Source organism: Neophocaena asiaeorientalis, unplaced genomic scaffold (assembly GCF_003031525.2).
Source record: "Neophocaena asiaeorientalis asiaeorientalis breed wild unplaced genomic scaffold, Neophocaena_asiaeorientalis_V1.1 scaffold106, whole genome shotgun sequence".
NCBI lineage: Eukaryota > Metazoa > Chordata > Mammalia > Artiodactyla > Phocoenidae > Neophocaena > Neophocaena asiaeorientalis.
The window spans coordinates 4750059-4773959 of NW_020172597.1; the positions used below are offsets into that span (position 1 = coordinate 4750059).

The window sequence follows — 23901 nt, forward strand, 5'->3', positions numbered from 1 at the left end:
AGTGCTGGGGCGAGGGGACCGTGAACAGCATCTCATCAGGCTCCAGTGGTGAGTCGTTTCAGGCAGAATGCAGTGTCAGCAGTCCCAGGTGGGGACACTCTGGGAACACTTTGGAGAGGCTGTAGGTCTGTGCGTTTCCGGAGAAGCCCATGCCCTCTGGAGTCTCTTCCAGGAGCAACACCCCCATCAAAAGGAGGAGTGCTTCCGGGAGGCCAGCATTGTTCCCTTTTGCCGCATCTGCAGCCTGTGCCCCACATCCTGTCTTCCCTCACATATTCACATTCTCCCTGAGTCCAGCAGCTTCTCTCCTCACGCCCTTTCCCCTCTTCCCATCCACTGGGGAGTTGGAAACCCTGGCTCTAATCTCACCCCTGTCCTGGACATCCTGGGTGACCTTGGGTGAATCCCTTTCCTCCTCTGGGCCTCAGTTTCCTCATGTGTGCAATTAGGGTTGAGGGGAGTGTCAGATGAGTTGGATTCTAAAGTTCCTTCCATTTCTAACCATCTGGTTCTGAGCCACTCAGTAGCTTTCCACTGCCCTCCGGGAAGTTCCAGGCCTCGATGGCATGGCTCCCTGCTGCCTGATTGCCCTCCCACACCCTCTCCCCCTCTGCATGTTCCCTCCCTATCTGTCTTCCTCAATCCCCTTTCCTTCCCTAGCTGTCTCAGTATTTAATTCCATAAGAACCCACGAAGGCAGAGGCAATTGTCCTCATTCTGCAGGTGAAACCATGCTTCTGCCATCTTGGAATTCATAGGGAAGGGGGGATTCCTGGGTCCCTCCCTCGGCCAGCCCAGACAGACCTACCACCCACAGCTCAGTGACCACCTCTGTGAGCGGCAGCTGCATCAAGGGCAACTGAGAGGGCTGTAAGGTGTCTGTGAGCTCAGCAGCCTCCTGGAGCTCGGGGGCTTCTCCCTTTGGTGTCCAGCACCAAGCCACAGCTCCAAGGAACTCTGATTCTTAGTCTGCTTTCCAGATTATTCTTCCCAAATGAAGCTTCCCTCCTCCTCCTCCTCCTCTGACTCTGCAGCCCCCTGCCAGAGGCTCCTTGGCTGCCCTGTCCATGCAGCAGTCTAACCCTCTCCTTCATGCTGCTATTGCAGATTTTTGCTGGTCTTCAGCTGCCTGGTGCTGTCCGTGCTGTCCACTATCCAGGAGCACCAGGAAATTGCCAACGAGTGTCTCCTTATCTTGGTGAGTGCCGGAGTCTGGGTCTGAGGGAGGCTGTGTCGGGGTAGCACCTCTGGTCTGAGGGTGAAGGTGGAGTGAGGCTTCTCATACCATGGCTCAGAGAGTGGCTTGCTGTGCTGTGTTCTCTGACCTGGTGGCTGCCCCTCTCTGGGCTTCATCCCTTGCTTTATAGCAGGTGTTGGGAGAGCTCCCGCCTCTATGCCAGGGCTTATGATGGGCCCAGAGGAGAGCCACTCCTTCTCAGGATCAAAACTGCTAACACCACCCCTGGTGTGATGGGGGTTTTCCCCCTAACGGGAAGCACCTTGGAGGGTCACAGTGACAGACAACCAACCACCCCTTATGTCACCTGGTCAGGGTTACAGAGGCTGGGATGGCTGGGAGGGGGAGGGTGGGATGAGGAGAAGAAAAACCCAGACAGCTCATGGGGACAGCAAGGGAGGATAGATTTGGGCTTTCAGTCTCTTTGGAAGACATGGAAGAAGCCACTTCCTTCTGGAATCCTCCTCAGGTCCATCCAGGTGTAAGAACCTCCAGGAGAGGTGGTCTGAGGAAATCCTAGTACCCCTAACCCAGGGACTCCGGGCTGGGTGGGTGCCGTGTGACCTAGACCCCGGTCCTGAAGAGTGGGGACCAGAACTCAGGCCCCTGGTCCCACAGGAATTCGTGATGATCGTGGTGTTTGGTCTGGAGTACATCATCCGCATCTGGTCCGCGGGATGCTGCTGCCGCTACCGAGGATGGCAGGGCCGTTTCCGCTTTGCCAGAAAACCCTTCTGTGTCATCGGTAATGGGCCTACCCAGACCCGCCTGACTCTTGACCCCCAAGCCCCAGGGTTAACACCCTGACCCCAGGACCCTGGCTGCTGACACAGACTCAACAGACCTTCCCAATCGCCCCCTCGGCCCCAGGAACCCCCAACCTCGGGTCCAGGCACAGGGTAGGTTGGCTCCCCGGCGCTGGCCATGACCTCGCCCGCTCTTCGCCCCTGCAGACTTCATCGTGTTCGTGGCCTCAGTGGCCGTCATCGCCGCCGGCACGCAGGGCAACATCTTTGCCACGTCTGCGTTGCGCAGCATGCGCTTCCTGCAGATCCTGCGCATGGTGCGCATGGACCGCCGCGGCGGCACCTGGAAGCTGCTGGGCTCGGTGGTCTACGCTCACAGCAAGGTGAGGCCGGGCGTGTTCGGGGGCGCGTCCGGGGCGGAGCTGGTGCGGCAGCTGGAGGGGCGGGGCCGAGCGGAGGCGGGGCCGTGGTAGGGGAGACGAGGGACCCAGCGCGGGCGAGGCCACAGGGGCTACCTCGGGGGGCGGGGCAAGGGCGGGGTCTGGAGGGGAGGTCAGGACGAGGCCAGGAGGCAGGGCCTGAAGGGCAGGGCTTGAGAGTCTCAATTGGAAGCTTCCGGGTTTGGGGGTCTACGCTTACAGGGAAGTGGGGAGCTGGAGCGGGGTCTGGGGGTGGGGCTGGGGCGCGACAGGGTGTGGGGCGGGATGGAAGCCTGAAAGTGGGGCTTGGGGGGCGGTGCAAGATGGGCTTGTGGGCGGAGGTCTGAGCGTGGAACCTGGAGGGTCAAGTGCAGGGCCGGGGCATGCTCTGAGGTTTTGTGAGGGCCTCGCTCTTCCTTGAAGGCGGGGCAGGGTCTCCTTGAAGGGAGTTGCTGAGAAAGAAAGGCAGGCAGAGCCACCTCCAGGGACTTCCGAGAGGTCGGTACTCTTATCCCTTTTCAGAACGCCTCCCATAGGCCATTCTGGGAGCCGTCCACCTCCCCACCTGTACCAGGTGTATGGTCTCATCCCTTGCTGACCCCACAGGAGCTGATCACCGCCTGGTACCTCGGGTTTCTGGTGCTCATCTTCACCTCCTTCCTGGTCTATCTGGCTGAGAAGGACGCCAACTCCGACTTCTCCTCCTACGCCGACTCGCTCTGGTGGGGGACGGTGCGTGAGGGTCTGTGCAGGGCCGCCCTTCTCCCTGGGACCCTCCCCGGCCTGATCATCGTGACCCCGACCTAGGGGCCTGTCCCTGTCCTCTCGACTAAGGCTGGGACCTTCGTGACCAGCCTCTGTGTTAGTCCTCCAGTGGACCAGCATGTGACCCCATCTAGTTCCCTACATCAAGCCCTTGTGACCTGTACCCCTCTCCTCCACCAGCACGGGGGAGGGGGAGAATCCACTTATGCCTCTAACCAGCCCCCGTGACAAGTCCTTGTGACCAGTCCCTGTGGGCAACCATGGAGGCCCCCTCCCTTGTGATCAGGCTCCCACCTGCCTGTGACCCAACAAGCTCCTGCGGGTGGCCCCCGTAACCAGCCCTGCAGGTAACCTGTTTGTGTTCCCAGATTACACTGACGACCATTGGCTATGGTGACAAGACACCACACACGTGGCTGGGCAGGGTCCTGGCTGCTGGCTTCGCCTTAATAGGCGTCTCCTTCTTTGCCTTGCCTGCCGTGAGTCCCCCTCCACTTAGGATGGCCCAGCCCTGGGCGGGGGCGTCCTGGGGACAGATCCTGCTTAAGCCCCATCCAGCATTTGCATGAGTGGTGGTGGGCACCTCAGATGGGCAGCGGTGGGGGCACCTTTGCTGCCTTTTGTTGTCCCCACCATCACCATATTCCGCGAACCATGCCTATCGTCCTAGGGCATCCTTGGCTCCGGCTTTGCCCTGAAGGTGCAGGAGCAGCACAGGCAGAAGCACTTTGAGAAGCGGAGGATGCCAGCAGCCAACCTCATCCAGGTACGGGATGCCCAGGAAGCCCCTGAACTGAATTGGTGTGTCAGCTCTGTATGATGACCCTCGTGTCCCAGCTTCACAACTGTGACTCCACTTTGAAGCTCAGAGAGATGTGACTTTTCTGGCGTCACGTGCCAAGTCAGGGACAGAGCTAGGACGCTGGCTAAGATTGTCAGAAATTTCTCCCTGCACCACATGCCCAGTCCAGGGCTAGCCAGAGCTGTCCCATTGACCCACTGCAACCCCAACTCTACATGGCCTGATGTGGAGTGGAGACTGGACAAGAGGCCCTAGGTCCCTAGTGGAAACCCAGTCCTGCCACCCGTCAGCTGTGCAGTCATCAGTAAGCCTGTTCTACTCCCAACACCTTAATTCACCCCGCAAGTGAATGTTGTAGCTACAAACCGAGAGAAACATGTTGAAAGAAAGAAATTGTTCTCTGAAGAGCATTTTACAGGGGACCTGGCCTGATCTGACCTTAAAGGGGAACTCAGGGATGACTACACTGGGAAACTGACACTTGAGCAGAGAGCTGGAGGATGGGTAGGAGTTAACTAGGTGAAGAGGTGAAGGGGGAAGCCTTCGAGGTAAGGGAACAGCGTGTGCAACGGTCCCGTGGTGAAAGGGAGCAGGGCGTGTTTGATGAACAGGAAGGAAGCTAGTTGAGACGGGAACAGAAAGCTCAAGTGGAAGGGTTTGGATAAGTGGGCGAGGCCTAGACCTGAGGGCCAGAGAGAGGAATTTAACATTTTCCTAAGAACAATTAGGATCCATTAACAGGTATGGAGCAGGAGGAAGGGGTGACATGATCAGATACGTGTTCTGAAAGGTGGTGAGTGGATTGGAGCATGACCTGGGTGTGTGGAGGGAGCAGATAAGAGGCTCTGGGAACAGTCTGGGTGAGGCGGGGTGGCGGGTGACTTGGACTAGGGTAGCAACAGATGAGATGGAAGGAAATAGGCAGATGCTGCGTATTTAGGAGGTAAAATCGGTGACATCAGGAGTGAGGGAGAGGGAGATGGCAGGGTGACTGGCTTGCCTGACTGGATGGTGGATGACCCTCCTCACTGGAGGGGGACCAGACTTGGGGCATGAAGAGTGTGAGTTTGGCTGGGGCATGCAGAGTCTGAGGGGCCTCTGAGCCCCCGAGGGGGGATGTTGAGGAGGCCACTGATGTACTGGTGTGCAGCCGAGGTGAGGAATGTGCTGGGCCTTGTGTGCAGATGGTAATGAAGTGCTTGCCCAGTGGGGAGAGGACAGAAGGAGAAGAGAAGATGGTCCAGAGCTGGGCTTTAAGGAACCTCAGCACTTCGCGGCTGGGTGGTCAGAGTTGAGCCAGCCAAGGAGGCAGAGAAGGAACAGCCAGACGGGTGGGAAAAAAGCAGGAGTGTGTGGGCTCAGTTTCCCCCACTCTCTGAGGCATTCCGACGGGGCACGGGGCTGAGGCAAGACTCTGATTTTTTTGTGACTCCGTGACTCAGCCTTGTGCAAGAGAAACCTCGGCGAGAAATAGTTCAGGGCACATATGCACAGCCTGCCTCGGCCTGCTCCCCAGCTGGGCATGCTCTGACCCCCCAGCCCAGGTCTGACTCAAGGCCCCCTTATCTTTCCTCCCCAGGGTGGAACCCCCCCTCCCATCTCTACTATCTCCAGCCACCAGCCCAAACTTTCCTTCTTAGCATCCCTTGGGGCACAATGGCTGCTGTTCCCTGGGAGCTGGCCTTCCGAGGGGCATCGTAGGGGCAGGCGGCTGGCACTGGCCGGGCCGAGAGACAGCTGGTATTGTGGTGCCCATAATTAATGAGACAGCTCTGGCAGCTGCTCCCCAGCCCAAGCCAGGGGCCTAGGCAAGCAGGAAGTAAAAATATTCCTGTCTTGGGAGGGTGCCTGGCCAGTGAGGTCAGCAGTGGGCCGTCCCTTAAGGACAAGAGGCACCCGAAGAAGGGTCCAGTTCTGCTTCCTCCTGCCCAGCACCTCCCAAGCCTTCTTGCCCTCGCTGATCACCCCACTCACAGTCCCTACCTGGCTCTTCGCTTTACCTGGGGGGAGAGGGACTGTCCTTCCTCTTGTCTGGTCGTCATCCCTCCTGCCGCAGAGGAAACCCTGCAACTTCATGGATGCTGAGGGGTTGGTAGGTGATGCTGTTTCCTCCCCTCGTCAATCCCATGGGCAGTGACAGGCAGCTGGGAAGGAGGGGGTGGGGTTATTATTAGTAACAATCGTTTATTCAGTCAGTGTTCATTCCCCAAACATTTGCAGAGCAGCCATCAGGTGCCAGAGGGTACAGTGCTGGCCAAGACACAGCTTACAGTCTAAGGAGAGAGAAAGACATTAATCAAACACTCAGTGAATAGGTATTTATCAGCTGTGGTAACAGGATAACAGGAGTGTTTAAAGGGGGAACTTGGTCACTTTGTTATGAAGCGGAAACTGGAACTTGGTCACTTCGTTATAAAGCAGAAACTAACACACCATTGTGAAGCAATTATAATCTAATAAAGATGTTTAAAAAAAAGGGGGGGGACTAGGTATTAAGTGCCTACTATGTGCCATGCACTGCGCTTGGCATTTAATATACATTTGCCCATTTAGTCCTCACAACACTCTGTTAGGTAAGTAGTATTATGTCCATTTCACAGATGAGGAACCTGAGGCTCTGCACATTTACTTAATTTGCCCACATGAGTAGGTGGCAAAGCTGGGGTTGGAAACCCACTTCTACCTGATGACAAAACCGCAGCTCTTACCTCCCACACTCCGAGGCCTCTGGCTCTGATGCTGACTGTACGTCACCTCGGGGCAGTCTTTTCTCTCCAGGCCTCCTTCTAGCCCTGCTGGTGGCTGTGGAGTTGGAACTGGCCTCTGGCTCCGAGTACCCTTCAACTGGCCTGAGGACTGGGTTCTTTTGGGGGCAGAGGGCTGGTGGGGGGCTGAGAGGCCTCTCTGATGCCTTGTCCCCCACCACCTCCTTCCCGTTTCTTCCACACCACCAGGCTGCATGGCGCCTGTACTCCACCGACACGAGCCGGGCTTACCTGACAGCCACTTGGTACTACTATGACAGCATCCTCCCGTCCTTCAAGTAGGTCCTACTGCAGGGGTAAGGGGAGGTGGGTGGCTGGTAGTAATGCTCCTTGGGGACAAATGGCTGGGACTCAACCCTGGTGGGGGGGCAAAGGGGTGACAGCTCCCATGGGAGCATCTGGGGCTGGCTCTGTAGATCCTGTGTCACCCAGAGCCTGGACCGTCCTCTCTCCCACTCTGCTATACCAGGGAGTGCGGTGACACTGGACACAGGGCGTGGGGTGGAGCCCTGCCCTGCTGGCTGAGCCCTGGGTCCTGGGGTTAGCAGGCCACACGCTCACCCAGAGTTGTTGCCACTCAGGGCAGTGGCCCAGGCAGCTCACTCCCCGCGGTCTGAGTTGGGGGCGGTGTTAGCGCTCGCCAGCCTGGCGTATTGCAGCTGGGTAGAGACAGCGTGGCGTGGGCAAGAACGCGTGTGCCATGTTGGGTACAAGCACCCAGCCCAGCACCCCCATGCGTAACTGATTTTACTGTCCCAGGCAGCAGCCTTAGGGCCCAGAAGTGGGTTCGCCCCACTGGCCCAGGCTGGGGTAAGACTGCACGGGGGTGGCTCCACACAGGGGGATCATTAACAGCATCACCAAGGTTCGTGTGGCCAGGTGCCTGGCCAGGCCCTGAGGCAGGAATGAAGACCTTGGAGAGCGGCTCAGTCCCGTGGGCAGGCGGGCAGTGAGCAAGGCGGGGCCGGGCTGCTGTGCTCAGCGTTTTTGCCGGTGCCTTTTTTGCCTCATTAGTTCTCCAAGAGCAGCTGTTGCGTGATCCCACTCACCCCTACACCTGGCTGCCCCCATCCCTGCTCCCTCTCAGCCCCAGGGGCCTTCCAGGGGAGGAGCAGGAGAGAAGGGGCTGGGAAGGAGGGGCTCCCAGAATTACACTGGTTCCCCCCATCTCTCCACCTGGCAGAGGCAAGCTCCCACCTTAGAGACAGGGAAGCTGGTTAGATTAGAAGGAGCCATCCTTTCTAGAAGTAGTCCTAAGGACTCAAGGCCAGGCCTTGGGGAATGGGGCAGGGGCTGGTTTGTTAGAAATATGGTGTGTGATGGGGAGGAAAGATTTGGGAAGGTGGTCTTGGGTCCTCTGGAAAGAGGAACAGAGCTTGGTTTGGAAATTCTGGGTCCACTGATCCTCCTTTTCCCTGGACCTCGGTTTCCTCATCCATACAATAGACAAAGAGGACAAAGAGAGGCGATATCCTTCTTGGGTTATAGAAACAAGAAAGCCTGAGAGTTAAGAAGAAGCTGAGCCCTCAATCTGGTCTCCAAGAGCCCAGTGGCAAGAGTGAATGCTGCAGGAGGAGGAAGCTGGGCTGCCCTATCAAGTCTCCCTCCTCAGCCTCAGTTTCCCCCTAAAATCCAGTCGGATCTGGAGGGCGAGGATTTCAGGGCTGCCGCTGGCCTCCGGGTGGGCACAGCTCCACGTCCAGGAGCTCGGCTTGCTGAGCAGAGAGTGAGGTGGATTTGAGCTCCCACCTGCCCCCTTGGGAGGGTGCCCTCGAGTGGCGCCCACCCTGCACTGTCATACTTGGCACCCTTGAGGGTTTCCCAGGAGCTGAGTGTAGAGAGAGAGGGAGGAAGGCTAGTCTCCCACCCCCACCCCTGCCCACACGGGCCTGGGGTGTTTGCCGAGCACCTCCAGAGAGGCAGGGCCTGGCAAGATCTGTCAGGAGCTCAGTGCCCTTGGGTGAGGGGGCGGTGCCAGGGCCCTGCCTGCTGCTGACGGTGCCCTGTCCTGCAGAGAGCTGGCCCTCTTGTTTGAGCACGTGCAACGGGCCCGCAACGGGGGCCTACGGCCCCTGGAGGTGCGGCGGGCGCCAGTACCCGACGGAGCGCCCTCCCGTTACCCGCCCGTTGCCACCTGCCACCGGCCGGGCAGCACCTTCTTCTGCCCTGGGGAAAGGTAGGGGCCCCCCGGGGCTGCCACCTCCTCTTGCTTCTCCTCCTCCTCTTCCATTCTTTGTCTCATCCTCTCTCAGACCTGCCTCCAGCCACTATGTGGGTGTCTGGGCCTGTGCTGGGGACTCCCAGGCCTTGTCATGAGGCCTGGACCAGTTGTCATCAGAGGGTCTGACAGGTACAGAACGAGGGTCTCTCTGGAGAGGCCAGAGTGGACTCATCGTTTTGTCACCTTGGGTTCCAAGGGTCTGAGTGGGGGAGATGTCCACACCATCCTTTCCCATCACCTCCTCCATTCATTCCATTGTCCTCTTTCTTTCTCTGTTTCCACGTCCCCCTCACTCTTCCATCCCTGCACTCCCATCCCTCCCGGGAAGCTGGAGAGAGGAGGAGGCCGCTGGCCACAGGTGCTTACAGCTCAGGTAATCGTGGACACCATACTGGGGTGTGAGGGCAGGGACCCCCCCCTCCCCCAGCATGTTCCTCTAGAAGGGGCTTGACGCTGAACTCGCCTCTCGGGAACGAGATGCCACCTGGAAAGAGAGCTCTGTGACTAAGAACTGCTGTAGGGCCTATGTAAACTCAACCAATGACTAATGCTCTTGTCTTGTGCAAGCCTTGTCCACAGCTTTGCTAATCCCAGAGGGTCCTCCTGGGATTCTCCCACAATGTCTTTCTTCCTTATAGAGGGACATTTTGCTGTCCCAACAGCCTCTTTCCCCTTGACCTGCCTCTCCTGGAGCGTTTGCATCTTGAAAGAAGAACAAAGAAAGAACAATGCTTACCCTCACGTAAATGTTCATAAATAGTGGAATTTCAGGCATATTTGGGTAAGGGAGGCCCACTAACTCACAATATGGGAAAGCGGCTTCTCCTGTAGAGGTGTAGTTTTGAGGTCAAGGATTCAATCCCCCCCGCCACCACAATCACCCCGTTGCCTACCCATCTCTTTGTTTTGTCTCATCTTTACATATCATCCCTGAATCAGCCAGGTGGACATCTGGTCCTTGAGCCTCAGGTGTGATTCTGAGTCCCAGGCCCAGAACAAGGGAGGGGAGAAGAGGTGAGCCACTCGGGGATCAGAAGGTGGAGGTGCCCTGAAAGCCTCCGCGCCTGGCGCTGCGTGTCCTTGAGAAAGTCATCAAGCTACTCTGAGCCTCTGGGTTCTGGGCAGAAAATCAGCAGTTTTTAGGCTGATCAGGGGCTCTGGGTTTCTGGGCTAAAAGGGCCTGGGGAACAGGGAGGAGGGGGTTCTGGTGCAGAGGATGCTGGGAGCAGAATTCCTTTTCCGGTCTCAGTGAGGGCACTTCTGGCCAGGGGCTGAACAGGAAGTGGGTAGAGAGGGAGAGCCCCTCCAGGTCTCTGGGAGGAAGGGAAGCATGATTGGCCAGGGTAGGCTGGGAGTTCAGTGGAAGAGGGTTCACGGTGCAGCCCCACTCGTATCCTTTGTCACTATCTGAATGTCCTACAGTGTTATCCCCACACCCACCCAACCACAGCTGACAGGGAGAAACTCAGAAGTTTTGGCATTTGAGCACCGCAGCCCACGGCCTGCGCCAGGGCTCTCTGTAGCTTCAGTTCGCTCTCGTCTCACTCTGCCTGAGTAGGAAGACACTGAAAATGGAGATTATCCTGGACTCCAGTACTGGTACCACCCCCCACAGCTGCTCTGGGTCTCTGGCCCCCCGAGGCCTAGGAACAGATTACTGCCGAGAGCTCGGCCATCACTGACTTCCAGCCTGTGTCTGTCTGCCCTGCAGTGTCTGTGTGGCTGGGGCTTATGGTGCTGGTGGTGGAGTGTCCCTTCTTCCCAGGGACGCCAGGGGGCTGAGCTGGGATTTCTAGGAGATCAGGCACCAGCCTCAGGCCAAATGGCCATATCCTTAATCTTGGCTCTCTGGGCCCTGTGGGGTGGGTGCCCAAGACAGGACCCCCTCCCCCAACACACACACACCCCGGTTGGCCACACCTTTAGTGGTGCTTGTGGGTGCATCCAGGCTGAGTACGTTCCCAGGGCTACACGGAGCAGGACTTCCTGAGGGGTGGCATTGCAGGGCCAGCACCTCTCTCTGTGGGTTTTGTGATGAGGTGCTAAGACAGTGGTTCTCAAAGCATGGTCCACTGACTCCCTGCGTCTGCAACCCATGGGACATTTGTTCAAAATGCAGAGATACTGGACCTCTCCCCAAGCCCACGGAATGAGCACCTCTGGAGAAGAGGCACAGAGTTCTGCATATTTAACGTGCTCCCCATGAGATCCTTATGCAAAGCTGGAGAACCTCTGCATTCTGGGCATGTGGGCTGGAGGATGATTTGAGCTGGGGGGTCCTTCTCTCCCACCAGCCACGGGAAGCCAGCCCCATCCTGGCAGCTCCCCATGCTCTGCCCACCTGCCTCCTTCCCACTAACCTCTGTTTGTGTCTTGTTCTCAACTTTCCAGCCAGATGTTTAGTAATAAACGGAGTTTCTTTCGGATCCACGCCAGCTGGAGACCGAGGTACCCCCTCGCCTTCTCCTGTTCCCGTTCCTCCTTGCCCCACCCAGTTCTGGGGCTGGAGAGGCGGACAGGATGGGCCAGAGACAAGGTGCATGTGCCTGCCGCTTGCCATCTGCCTTGGGGCCCTGATGAGCCCCTCGCCTTCCTGGGGATGCCTCTGCCAGGTCTGGTGCCCAGTCTTCCAGGGCCTGGTGCCCAGTCTGCCAGGTCTGGCGCCCAGTCTGCCAGGAGGGACACGTACAGGAGCCTTGGGATGAGTTCTGGCTCTGCCGCTGACCCCCCTGCGTGATCTTGGCCAAATTGCTTCCCTTCTCTGGACCTCAGTTTCCCATCTGTGGAATGGGCAGATTGAACTAGAGGCTCTCTGAGGGTCCTTCCCACTCTGACCTTTGCCGGGCCTTTAGCTTCCTGGCTCCCCGCTGACCACCTAGATCCTAGCAGATGCCTGAAGGAGCTGGGATTGGCACCTCCTTCGCTAACTCCAGAGCCCAGTTCTTTGGCTGCCTCATTTAGCCACTACATCCCTTGGTACCTGCCCTGTGCCAGGCCCTGCACTAGGAACACAATGATAAATAAAACATTGTGCCTAGAGAGTTGCAAAGAGTAACTGCTCTTCGGTGTGATGAGCACAACTAAGGCAGAAGCAGGGGGCCTGTGCAGCTTGGGTCAGGCATTTCACCCGGAGGAGGCCCCCAAAGGAGTGGGTGTGAGGGAGGGCCTTCCAGGCCAAGGAGGCGACATGCACTAAGGGGAGGGGGTGAGAGAGAGCGCGGCTTTGGCAAAGAACAGGCAGCCCAGCGTGGAGGTCGGGAGCCGAGGCTGGGTCACGAAGAAGCCAAGGGCCCCGTGTGAGCTTTATACTGTTGGCCCTGCCTGGCAGCTTGGGCTTACAGAGTCCTGGGTTTCCCAAAGTGCCTCAGGAGCCTTGTGGATCAGGGGACCCATGAGGAGGAGATGGGTGACGGAGCTCCTGGCTGCTCTACCAAGAAGCAGTGTTTCTTAGAAACATGGGTCCTGGATCTGAGCCTGGCTAGGGGACCTCGGGCATAAGCCCTCTGTGTCTCCATTTCCTCCCATGTAAAATGCGGACGATCGTAGGGTCTGCTTCCGTTCAAACTGTGCCTGGCTCAGAGGAAGTGCTATATAAATGTCAGCCTCATGCAGTTTGGTATGTTATGATATGAGCTTGGAAACCACGGCTGTAGGACACGGGCACATGCTGGAGGATAAAGCCGAGGAGTCTCTGGGTCAGATCTGCCCCTTTGCAAGATTCCTTGGGATGTGTGGGTGTGGTGGGCAGGAAGGGCGAGGCCAGGGTGGAGAGGCCAGCCACATGCTGTTTCCCAGTCCTGAAGAGAGGGGCTGTATGCAGCACCAGTAGGGGTAGGCTGCCTCCCGCCACGCCTCCACCGCCGAGCTTGGCCTTCGGCAGGCAGATGGAGTCCTTAAAGAAATCCCTGTGGGAGTGAGCACAGGGGTTGGGTCCAGCAGAGCAGTCAGAGGGCAGCCAGTGCCCCGAGCTTACCCTCTCACACGGGGAAGCCCCAGTCAAGCCCACACATCTGTCCCCCAGACACCAACAGACGCTGCAGTCAGTTTCTCACTGGCGCCATTGATGTCTTGGGTCAGAAAATTCTTTATTGTTGGGGGCTGTCACATGCATTGTTCAGCATGTTTAGCTGCGTTCCTGGCCTCTACCTGGATGCTAGGAGCACCCCCCAGAGTGACGACCAAAAATATCTCCAGCCAAATGTCCCCTGGTGAGCAAAACAGCCCCCACCTGAGCATCACTGCCCGAGACCCTATCCTGGCGGCTTGCCCCAGGGAAAGAACATAGTCTCTGCAGTCACAGAAAACTGGGTTCCAGGCCTCGTTCCATCCAGAGGAGCTCTATGACCTGGAAGCCGAGTCACCCCCTTCCATATCTGTAAAATAGGGGTCGTAACACTGGAGCCCGCCACCTGAAGTGGCTGAGAGCTGAAAAGGCTCAGGCAGTCAGAGTGGACCTTGTGTGTTCTGAGGAGCCAGGGAGGGAAGGAGCTCTTTCGATGTCCACTGTGTGCCAGGTTTCTTTCCATTTTCTTTGAGCTTTTAGGCTTCAAAGAGGCTGACATGAGCCGTTTTCTGGGCACTGCCCAAGGAGCTGGAATCCAGGGCCGCCCCTGGGAAAACAGTGCCTTGTTACCTTGAAGAGGAGTCCAGGGTCTCTGGCTGGCTGGAAGGTTACAGAACCCCACAAACCACGCTGGAAGCTCCTTCAACCATCACAGAATCAGAGCTGGAGAGGGACCTTTCAAGACCTCTAGGGCAAGCCCCCACCCCCTTCCTTTATCAGTCCTGCTGAGTGCAAACTCAGTCTTGCACACTTCTCGTGACAGGGAGGTCACCCCCTTCCCCCAGAACACCATTGGAGTGATGTGCCGGTCACAGAGGTCCAGAGTTCTGGGCCCTTGGCTGAGTGTCAGGGCCTTCTCCGCCCCCCTCTCTTCCTCTGCCCCTTGGAAGAGTGGAGGACAGAAGGAGGGGCTGCACGGATGGGGTTGGGGGGTGCTTGCCAGCATGAAGAGAGCCTGAAGTAACAGCTCGGCGGAGGAAAGTTTGGGAGAGCCAACCTCAAACTTTGGTTGGAATCTTTGGGATGTGCTGAGGGGGTCCTGGGCCAGCAAACAGCATGCTGGATTGCAGGGGCCGCCCTGTCCTCATATCTTCAGGGCTCGTATCCTTGACCTGTAACCTCTCCCCTCCGGGCAGAGGTTCCTACCCCTAAGGATGGCCCTACATCCCAGTTGCCTTCCTGAAGGCACCTGCTGAAGGTGCCCCTGGTTTCGAGATCTCCCTCACCTCAGCACCTCGGCTCTATACTCTGTCCCCCATGCCCTGGGCATGGAGGACCATAGCTCCCACTCTGCCCTGAAACCAGAGTCTGTCCTCTCAACCCTGGATCTGAAAGTCCCAGAGACTAGGTGACACAGTGTCCTCCCCCAGCCCCGGCCCCATCTCAGAATTCCTCCCAGACTGGCTGGTGCTCTCCTGAGCCAGGGCCCTGGACATCTGGGGTGGAAGGGCCCCAAACGTGTCTGAAGGGGGCCCTTCAAGTGGCAAGCCACAGCAGGGAGGCAGTGGTGACACCACAGGCCATGGGATGGGGATGTTTGCATAGGTCCTATTCAGACAGCGACAACGTGGTCCTTGAACCTCTTGGACACAGAGTTACTCTACCAGGTATTGGTTAAGCAGGGCCTGTCGCGGGGAACCTGAGGCCTCCCCTCACCTGTCTTCCTCCAAGATTTGGGGAATGGGTGAGGAGTTTGGGTGCGGGAAGGGAAGTCTGAGTACACACACAGATACACACGTGTGTTCACACGTACACGGAGATGTAGATGCTGTTGAACTGCAGACTCAGGAGGCTGGGGGGGGTCACATAAGCAGGACATCAGTCTGGGGGGGCAGAGCTCAGGCAGGGGAGACCACAGAAGAACAGGTTATAGACCTTCACTGGGAGGAGGGGCACCAGGCATGGCCTGGGCATACTTGTGGGCCCATGCTGGGCCAAGAGCCCCAGCAGGCCAGTGCACTGCACACCTCCAGGGGCACCATTCTCACTGAAGTCTGAGTGATGGAGACTTTGGAATTTTGCAGTGCACTGCCTGTACAACTGTACCATGTCCTAAAGCCCTGACCTGACCAGTGTGGGGTCAGATAGCTCCAGCGGTGGGCAAAGGAGGAAAATATAAATTGACACGTGTATACACATGCCGACGTAGGTACACACACTGGCACCTGTGTGCATGCAAGCGCACACCCTACACAGGCACATGCCCTCAACTCCACGCAGCCCGCCCCTGTGTACAGGGAGGAGCTGGGGGCCTAACTCAGTGTGCGTGGCCAGGTGAGCTTCTCCATCCCTCAGCAGCCTGTCTGTCCCCAGAGGGGTCACCACCTCCACCCACCCACCTGCCTGGGCCAGGCCCAGCTCCCCAGTCCCCCTGTCTGTCTCTGACTCCCTTCTTGGGTTTCTGTCACTCTTTCTACTCTGACATCTGTCTCCTGTGTACCCCTTATCTGTCTGGGCAACAAGGGGTGGGAGGTCGGAGTGGGGAGGGGAGCTGTTCAGACTGACCCTGGATCAGCTTCTCATAGGAGTCAGGGCCCCCCTCACCACACCCTTGTCCCATCCCAGGAAGTCTCCCCTTGGTGGAGAATCAGCCCCAGTAGCTGCCCCCAAGCCCTAAGTCAGCAGTGTCCCCACTCGCACTGGCCCCCAGCTCCGGCTAACTTGGCTCTCTCCCCCACCCGACCTGCTGTGCCAGCAGGCGGATGGGTATCAAAGACCGCATCCGCATGGGCAGCTCCCAGCGACGGACAGGCCCCTCCAAGCAGCACCTAGCACCTCCACCGATGCCCACTTCCCCGAGCAGTGAGCAGGAGGGGGAGGCCAGCAGCCCCACCAAGGTGCAGAAGAGCTGGAGCTTCAACGACCGCACCCGCTTCCGGGCCTCCCTGAGACTCAAACCCCGTGCCTCCACTGAGGGTGAGCCCCTGCGGGTCTGGGGCCAGGACCTGCTGAGGGTGGCAGGGCGGACACAGAGTCTGGGCTGGGGGGTGGAAATAACTCGGTTCTAGCCCCAGCTTTGCAGCAGGTTGACTATCTTTGGGCACCAGTCTTCTGGTCTGTAAAATGGGCATCATAATACCTGCTTTGCTGATGCTCCAGACTGAGAATCAGAGGAGAATGTAGAGGTGGCATTTGGTAGTGGTTAGGAGCACAGACTTTAGAGCCAGGCTGCCTGGGTTTGAATCCTGGCTTTGTCACTTATCTTGGGCAGGTAACCTGATCTCCCTGGGCCTCATTTTGCACATCTATAAAATGGGGACAAGAAGCATATCTACTTCATAGGTTTGTTGTGAGGATTAAATGAGATTATCCACAGAAGAGTTCTGGAATATAGTAAGTGCCCAACAAAAGCTAGAAGTATTATAAACATGCTCTGGAAGGAGCAGGAAGCCATCCTTGCTGAACTGAGCCCTGACTGTTGGGGGCTGGATTATCTCATTTACTTCTCTCAACAACCCTGGGAAGTAGGGTCTGTCTCTATCCCCATTTTATGGATGTGGAGACTGAGCTTTCTCAGCTAGTGAGTGGTAGAGCTGGTATCCCCAGCCACGTCTGTCCAGCTCCATGGCCCACACTCCCCACCCTGGCCCTCTTTGCCAGCCCAGCCTGGGGATGTGAGGCTGTGAACCTGGTGGGGTTGCTTTTAACTGGTTAGAGAGGTCACTTTTTTGAGTTCGAGCTCTGCTCCTGATTTGCACTGTGACCTAGGTAGGATACTGCCCCTTTCTGTGCCTCGGTGTCTTCTTCTGGAAAACAAAAGGGTTGGACCAAGTCCCCTGGAAGACTTCTCCCAGCTTTGACCTGCTTCAGGGCCCTGGGTGGGAAAAGGAGTTGGGGGGGTAGACAAGGATGGAGGTTGGGGACGGGAACCTCGGAGGGAGGGGACCCAGCCATGCTGCCTCTGTCCGTGCTGTATCAGCCCCCAACAGGCTGCTGGCTGACCACTCAGACAGCCCTTTCCTGGAAAGTTACAGAACCCCACAAACCAGTCTTTGGGAGGTGCTGGAAGTCTGGGCATGGCTGGTGCCCGGGGCCTCCTCTTCCCTGCCAAGAAGCTGCCTGGCCTCCTGCCCCTCCTGCCCCTGTGAGGCCAGGATAGCATTACCTGTCTGTGCAGTGCAGGGCACCAGCCTCGGAGAAGCTGTTTCTCTCATGGGGGCGGGAGGGAGAATGACTTGGTTTAGAGGCCTCGTCAGTTGCAGAGCTGGGGGGTGGGACCCAGTCCCTCGATTCGCTCCTGGCTGAAGGATGAGGCTGTGTGCGCCATTATGTGCAGAGGCCTCAAGCCCCTTGTCTTTGGCGCTCACTGGCCTGCGTGGTGGGACGGGTGGGACTTCCTCTAGGGCTGTGTGCAGTTTACCCCGGGCCAGACCAGACGTGCCCTAAAGCAGCTCCTGCACACCAGCCACCAGGGAGATGTTTACACGGGGCAGACGGGCATGCAGCAAACTGAGGTTTTCACTCTGGGCAGGACAGCCAGGGGGGCAGGAACCTGGTCTGCTCTGTGCCCCCAGGAAGGTTCTGGGCCCTTCCTGAGGCTCTGTCTCCCTCTCCGTACCTCTAAAGGTGGTGGTAGGGGTTGGGCATGGCCCCTTCTGCTGCCACCACCTGTCCCCCTCTCCCCGACTTTTCAGAGGGCCCCTCAGAGGAAGTGGCAGAGGAGAAGAGCTACCAGTGTGAACTCACAGTGGATGATGTCATGCCCGCCGTGAAGACGGTCATCCGCTCTGTCAGGTGAGACTGAGGCTGGAGGCGGGCCGCCCACTGCTGCTCCCCATCTGGGGCCTGCCCTCATGGCCAGGCCCGGCCTAGCATCCAGCGCGCCAGCTGCCGCCTGCCTGGTACCCTCAGTGGAAGGCGGGTGGGGTGGAGAGGCGGCATATGGCTCCCAGCAGGGTTTGCGCAGACTCATTGTGTCTGGAGGGCTGGCCGGGTGGGGCGGTGGGCACCGCTGCCCATCGTGGTCCCTCTGCTCACACCTGCGGTGTCCTCTCTGCTTCTCTCCCCTTCCTCTCTCTTACTTTATGTCAGGCTCTCTTCTCTTTATTTCTCTCTCCCTAGCTGGTATCGGCACCTGCCTGTTTCTCCCTGGGTCTCTGTCTTACAGGCGGTTTTGCTCCATCTCTGTGTCTCAGTCCCATCCTCCTCTTGCCTCTGTGACTCAGACTTACTGTCTCTCCTTGGGTGTCTTGACCTCTGCCTGTCTGTCTTCCCCAGGACTTCCTCCAGAGCAGTATTTTTCAAACCACAGGTCACAACAGTTTGAAGTGAAATCAATTTAGTGGGCCATGGTCAACATTAAAAAAAAAAGAATAGAAAGTATCAGAGTGCATCCCTCATAGTAAGAATAAAAGTGTTGAAACTTGTTTCAGTTGTGTGTGTGTGTGTGCGTGCGTGTGCGTATACTAGCTTCTGTAAACTGTGTTTCTTATGGTGGGTCTTGGTCAAAAAGTTTGAAGGCCCCTGCCCTACTGGCTTTACTGGCTGTCTCCCTCAACAATTCGGGGTGGGGGGCAGAGTCTCCTGAGCCCTTTGGCCATCCAGCCAGGGATCTGGCCGCAAGCTCCTTGGAATGGAGTTCTGGTCTAGTCTCTGTCTCCACCCTGCCGCTCCAGCTTCACCCCTAGGCCTTCTAGACTCACCCCCTCTCCTCCCTGCCTCATGCACCTGCCTAACCCTTTTAAATCAGATTCAGCTGGGCACCCTCCTCCCAGAGAGTCTGAGGCCTCTCCCCACCTGCTTTTTACACATCCTGTCTCTCCCCTCCAAGTGCCCAGCTTCTGGAACACAACGCCCGAGCTGCCCCCTGGCTAAGGTCAGCTCTCCTTGACGCCTCACACGCAGCATGCCCCAATCCTGTTCCTCCTCCCATGTCCCCACGTCAGGCAGTGCCACCGCCATCCACCCGGTGCCCAAGCCGTGGGAGTCATGCTGGACTCAGACTTAGAAGCCTTTCGGTCCTCTCTCCCGCACTGCTCAGGGCTGTCCTGTGTCTCCACCCCACTGCCCTCTCCCAGCTCTTCCCCTGCAGTGGGTCTTCCCACCCGGGACTCTGCCCATCCGGGGCATCCTCCACACAGGCCTGCAGAGGAAGCCACACAGCCGTCCCCACTGCCCCGACCTCCCAGGGCCCAGTCGCTGCTGGGGATTCAGAGCTCTTCAGAGTACCCCCCTCAGCCCCGCCACACATACACACACTTCCCCTGCCTCCCATGGATTAACCCTTTTCCTTCACATCCTGTTCCAGCTACTCTGAACTGACTCTCACTCACACATCGCCTTGCCTGTCTGTGTCCAGAAAGCCTCCCTTCATTCCCCACCTCTTGCCCTGGGACTGCAAAGTATCACTCTTAAGACTTGTCCCCTGACCTCCCCACCCGAGCTCTCCCTTCTCATGGTCCGCAGTCTTCTTTCTCCATTCCTTGACATGACCCTTGTCACCCCATAATTGTCTGTGTCCTCTCCGTCTCCCACCCCAGACCAGTGTTCCTGAGGCCAGGGATTGGATCTGGTGCCCTTTTGGGTGCCCGGGGTCCAGCACAGCCGTGCTAACAGGCATATGCAAAAATGTCTTCCCCTAAGCTGTCATCAGCAACAGTGTTCACAGATGCCTACCTTGTGTCCCACCCAGCAGAGAGAAACCAGGCCCAGCCCCTGCCCTCCCAGCTGACTGAAGATACAGGCACATTAAAGAATACCAAACAAACTTAGGGGGCCAGGGCAGGAGCGCGGTGGGTATGTAGGCAGGCTGGACACCCAGCAGTGGCTGTTTGCGGTGGCCCAAGCAGGAGCTGCCCTCGTGCTGGACAAGGTAGCAAAGGACGGAGAGGGGGCTGGAAAAGAATCCCTGTCCTCTGAGACCCCCTCCCCCGACAGGATCCTGAAGTTCCTGGTAGCCAAAAGGAAATTCAAGGAGACGCTACGACCATACGACGTGAAGGACGTCATCGAGCAGTACTCAGCAGGGCACCTGGACATGCTGGGCCGGATCAAGAGTCTGCAGGCCCGGTGGGTGAGCCGGCCTCCGAAGGGGGAGGGGGGCAGGGCGGCCGCGGCACCAACCCCCGCACGAGGTCCGCTGGAGCCTCTCTGCCGGCGCCCGAACGGAGCCCCGAGCGCCCCCTAGGCGCCGCTGCGGGAGCTGGAGTTTCTGGCCTGCAGCGCTCTGCAGCCAGAGCCCGCACCTGTTGTTGAACCTGAGGAAACGCCAAGCCGCAGGTCCTCCCTGCGAACCCTACTGACCTGCTTGCCGCGGGAACGTCTTTAGATGACTGTTTTGTCGTCCTGAAGTAACAGGCTTAAGATAATCAGTGACTTCCCATCTCCTAAGGGAATAGGCAAATTGTCCTCAACGCTGCTCACCTCTTGCCCCTGGAATCCTCCAGCACCTCTTCTCTCCACCCAGCGTCTAGGTAGATTCTCACATCAAGACCCCAATCACCTACAACTCTCCCTTTTCCTCTTGTGGCTTGCATTCTCACTGCCCATTCATTTGTTCTCTCAAGAAATAGTTATTGGGTATTTATTTGTTACTTACCAGACAGTGGGGATACGGTAGAAAGCAAATGGCTCCTCCCTCATGGAGCTTTCATGCCAGCTGAAGGAGAACAGATGATAGTAAGTGAAACTAGAATATGTCAGATGATAATAAAGGCTAAGGAGAAAAATAAGGGTTAGGGTGTTGGGATTTGTGGTTTTTAAATAGGCGAGAAGGTGACATTTGAGGAAAAAAAAAATTGAAGGTGAGGCAAACAGTCCCATGGTTGTTGTTTAAATAGTTTCCAGAGGGAACAGCAGGTGCAAAGGGTTTGAGATGGGCAGGTGCCTGGGGTGATGATTTAGGAACAGCAAGCAGGCCAGTGCGCCTGTCCTGGCATGAGGGAAGCAGGAGATGAGGTTAGAAAGCTAATGGCACTTAGACTATATAAAGCCCTGTAGGCCACTGCAAAGATGTTGGCGTTCATCAGAGTAAGATGCAAGCGTTGGAGGGCCTTGAGCAAAGGACTGATGAAATCTGAGGTATATTTTAAAAGGATCACCCTGGATGCTGTGTTGAGAATGGCCTATAAGGGGCTGGGGTGGAAGCAGGGAGACCAGTGAGGGAGCTACTTCAGACATCCAGGCAAGAGATGCTGGGGACTTGGACCAGGTGGCAGCAGTTGAGGTGGGGAGAAATGGTCATATTCTCGATATATTTTGAAGGTAGAGCTGACAGGGTTTTTGGAAGGAGTGTAAGAGAAAAAAAGAGAGAGAGAGGGAGAGAATCAAGGATAAAGCTAAGGTTTTGGCTTCAGCAAGAGGAAAAAAGTTGCTGTTTATTGACATGCAGGAGGTCAATGAGGGGAGCAAGTTTTTTTTTTTTGTTTGTTTGTTTGTTTGTTTGCGGTATGCGGGCCTCTCACTGTTGCGGAGCACAGGCTCCGGACGCGCAGGCTCAGCGGCCATGGCTCACGGGCCCAGCCGCTCCGCGGCATGTGGGATCTTCCCGGACCGGGGCACGAACCCATGTCCCCTGCATCGGCAGGTGGCCTCTCAACTACTGCGCCACCAGGGAAGCCCTAGTGGAGCAAGTTTTGATCAGGAAAGTTGGGACATGTTGGGCTTGTGATGTCCATCAGACATCTAAATGGAGTGTTGATCTGGTAGAGGAGTGTGGAGTTTGGAGGAGAGGTGTAGGCTGGAGATACAGATTTGGTGTCAACAGTGTATAGAGGAATTGAAAATCTGGAACTGAAGACATCAGTTAGCGAGTGAGAGTAAATAGAAATAAAGAAGTCCCAGGAATGAGCCTTGGGTCCTGCAATGTTTAGAGATTGTGGAGATAAAGGAGGAACCAGCAAAGGAGACTGAGAAGGAGCGGTGAGTGAGGTAGGAGGAGAACTGGGCGAGGCTAATGTTTGGGAGTCCAGATGAAGAACATGCAGGAAGAAGGGGTGATCAGATGTGCTGAGCACTGCTAACAGGTCAAGTATAATGAGAATCAAAATTAACAACGTGAAGGTCATTTGGGAACTTGACAACAGTAGTTTTGGTGAAATGGTGGGAATGAAAGCCTGATTGGGGAGGTTTTGGAGAGGAAGGGAGACGAGAAACTGAAGATAGAGGGTAGAGAAAACGCTTTCAAGAATTTTGCTATATAGAGGAGTAGAAAAATAACGTGCATCCAGTTCCAGCCTTGTCCCCCTTATAACTCACATTCCCACTTTTGTCTCTCCCTCTACCCAGCCCACCGTTGCCTGCCTGCCCTCCCATCAGGCAGCTGTTTTACTTGTCATGCTTGCGTGTGGTGCCTTTGCTCTCCTGTTTGGAAAACCCTCAAAGCAGCGGCCGGGTACCTCCGTTTAACTCGGCCTCCATTTGGCAGATCAAACTGGCCCCTCCCTCAGATTGCCTGCTCCCACCTTGCAGGATGTCTCTCTCCCCTTTCAGCAGGCAAACTCAAATTCTTGTAGGAGAGAGTTGTGGCGAGTGCCTGGGCCCTTTGACAGTTCCCTTTCCCCACAGGGTGGACCAGATTGTCGGCCGGGGCCCCGGGGACCGGAAGTCCCGGGAGAAGGTCGACAAAGGGCCCTGCGACACGGAGGCGGTGGATGAAATCAGTATGATGGGACGCGTGGTCAAGGTGGAGAAGCAGGTGAGTGTCGGAGGTAGTTTCGCTGGTGTGGTGGAGCTAGTCGTCGACCGAGAAGCTCTGGAAGGCCCCCGGGTCAAGCCCAAGGGGAGGGTACGTTTCTCAGAGCAGCCCAGAGTACCCGCGGGGCAGGCATCCCCTGCCCGACCGACCCCGCCCCACAGATAAGCCCCGCCTCCCAGGAGGCCCGCCCACTCCTGCTAAAAGACCCCGATAACCCCACCCTCTCCAGCCAAACCCGGCCCTAGGTTGCTAGCGTCTCAGATAAGCCCGTCGAAGTCCCACCTACTTCATTTGACCCCCTCCTCACTTGTCTCTGTCGATCACCCGGACTATCCCAACCAATCACAACTAAATTTCGTTCGTGGGGGGCGGGGCGGGGAATAAAGCCCAGGTTCCCAGCTTCGTTCCGCCCTCCGGCCAAGCTCCGCCTTTCCTGTCGCACCCCCTCCCGGAGGAGCCGCGTCTCCCACATGTGACCCTCCCCGGGAAAGCCCCGCCTCCCAGCCGCGTCCCGCCCCCCAAGTCCCGCCTCCAGTCCCGGCCAGGCCCCGCTTCCAGCCGCGCCCCGCCCCCAGGTGCAGTCCATCGAGCACAAGCTGGACCTGCTGTTGGGCTTCTACTCGCGTTGCCTGCGCTCTGGCACCTCAGCCAGCCTGGGCACCGTGCAAGTGCCGCTCTTCGACCCCGACATCACCTCCGACTACCACAGCCCTGTGGACCACGAGGACATCTCCGTCTCCGCACAGACGCTCAGCATCTCCCGCTCGGTCAGCACCAACATGGACTGAGGGGCTTCTCAGGGGCGGGGTAGCACACGGCCAGCCCCTCGGCCTGGCGCTCGGACCCGCCCTCTGAGGCCTCCGGACTCCTCTCTTACTTGAACTCGCTCCCTCGTGGGGAGAGAGGCCACACGCAGTATTGAGCTGCCTGGGTGGGCGAGATACCCGATGTGGGTGCCAGCGACCCGCCCCACCTCAGGAGCGTGAGATGCCAGGCCGCACGGAGGGCAGCAGCGGCGGCTGTCCTGCGGCCTCTGGGCCCCCCAGTGCCCTGCCCGTTCCATCAAGGCCCGACACGGCCCGCCGGGCAGGGGCACTGCTCCGGGAGTGGGAGCGGGGCGCTGGGGCCCTGGGCCCTGACTCAGCTTCCAGCTATGCAAGGTGAGGTCTTTGGCCTGCCCTTTGGACAGAGCAGGGAAGCCTTCCGGCCAAGTCCCCGCCCCACTTGGGGGTGGGCCCACGGTGCCCAT

The 23901-nt window shown here is 57.6% G+C and overlaps 1 protein-coding gene across 1 annotated transcript; it reads left to right on the plus strand.

Moving 5' to 3' along the window:
- Positions 1-1864: 1864 nt before the first annotated feature.
- Positions 1865-23535, plus strand: KCNQ4 (potassium voltage-gated channel subfamily Q member 4). Its single transcript, XM_024738790.1, has 12 exons — positions 1865-1982; positions 2191-2366; positions 3009-3134; positions 3515-3646; positions 3838-3933; positions 6924-7012; positions 8749-8910; positions 15714-15934; positions 17653-17752; positions 19895-20026; positions 22523-22652; positions 23228-23535. The coding sequence occupies exons 1-12, from the start codon at positions 1865-1867 to the stop codon at positions 23438-23440; spliced, it is 1695 nt and encodes a 564-aa protein (XP_024594558.1). The 3' UTR covers positions 23441-23535.
- Positions 23536-23901: the final 366 nt, after the last annotated feature.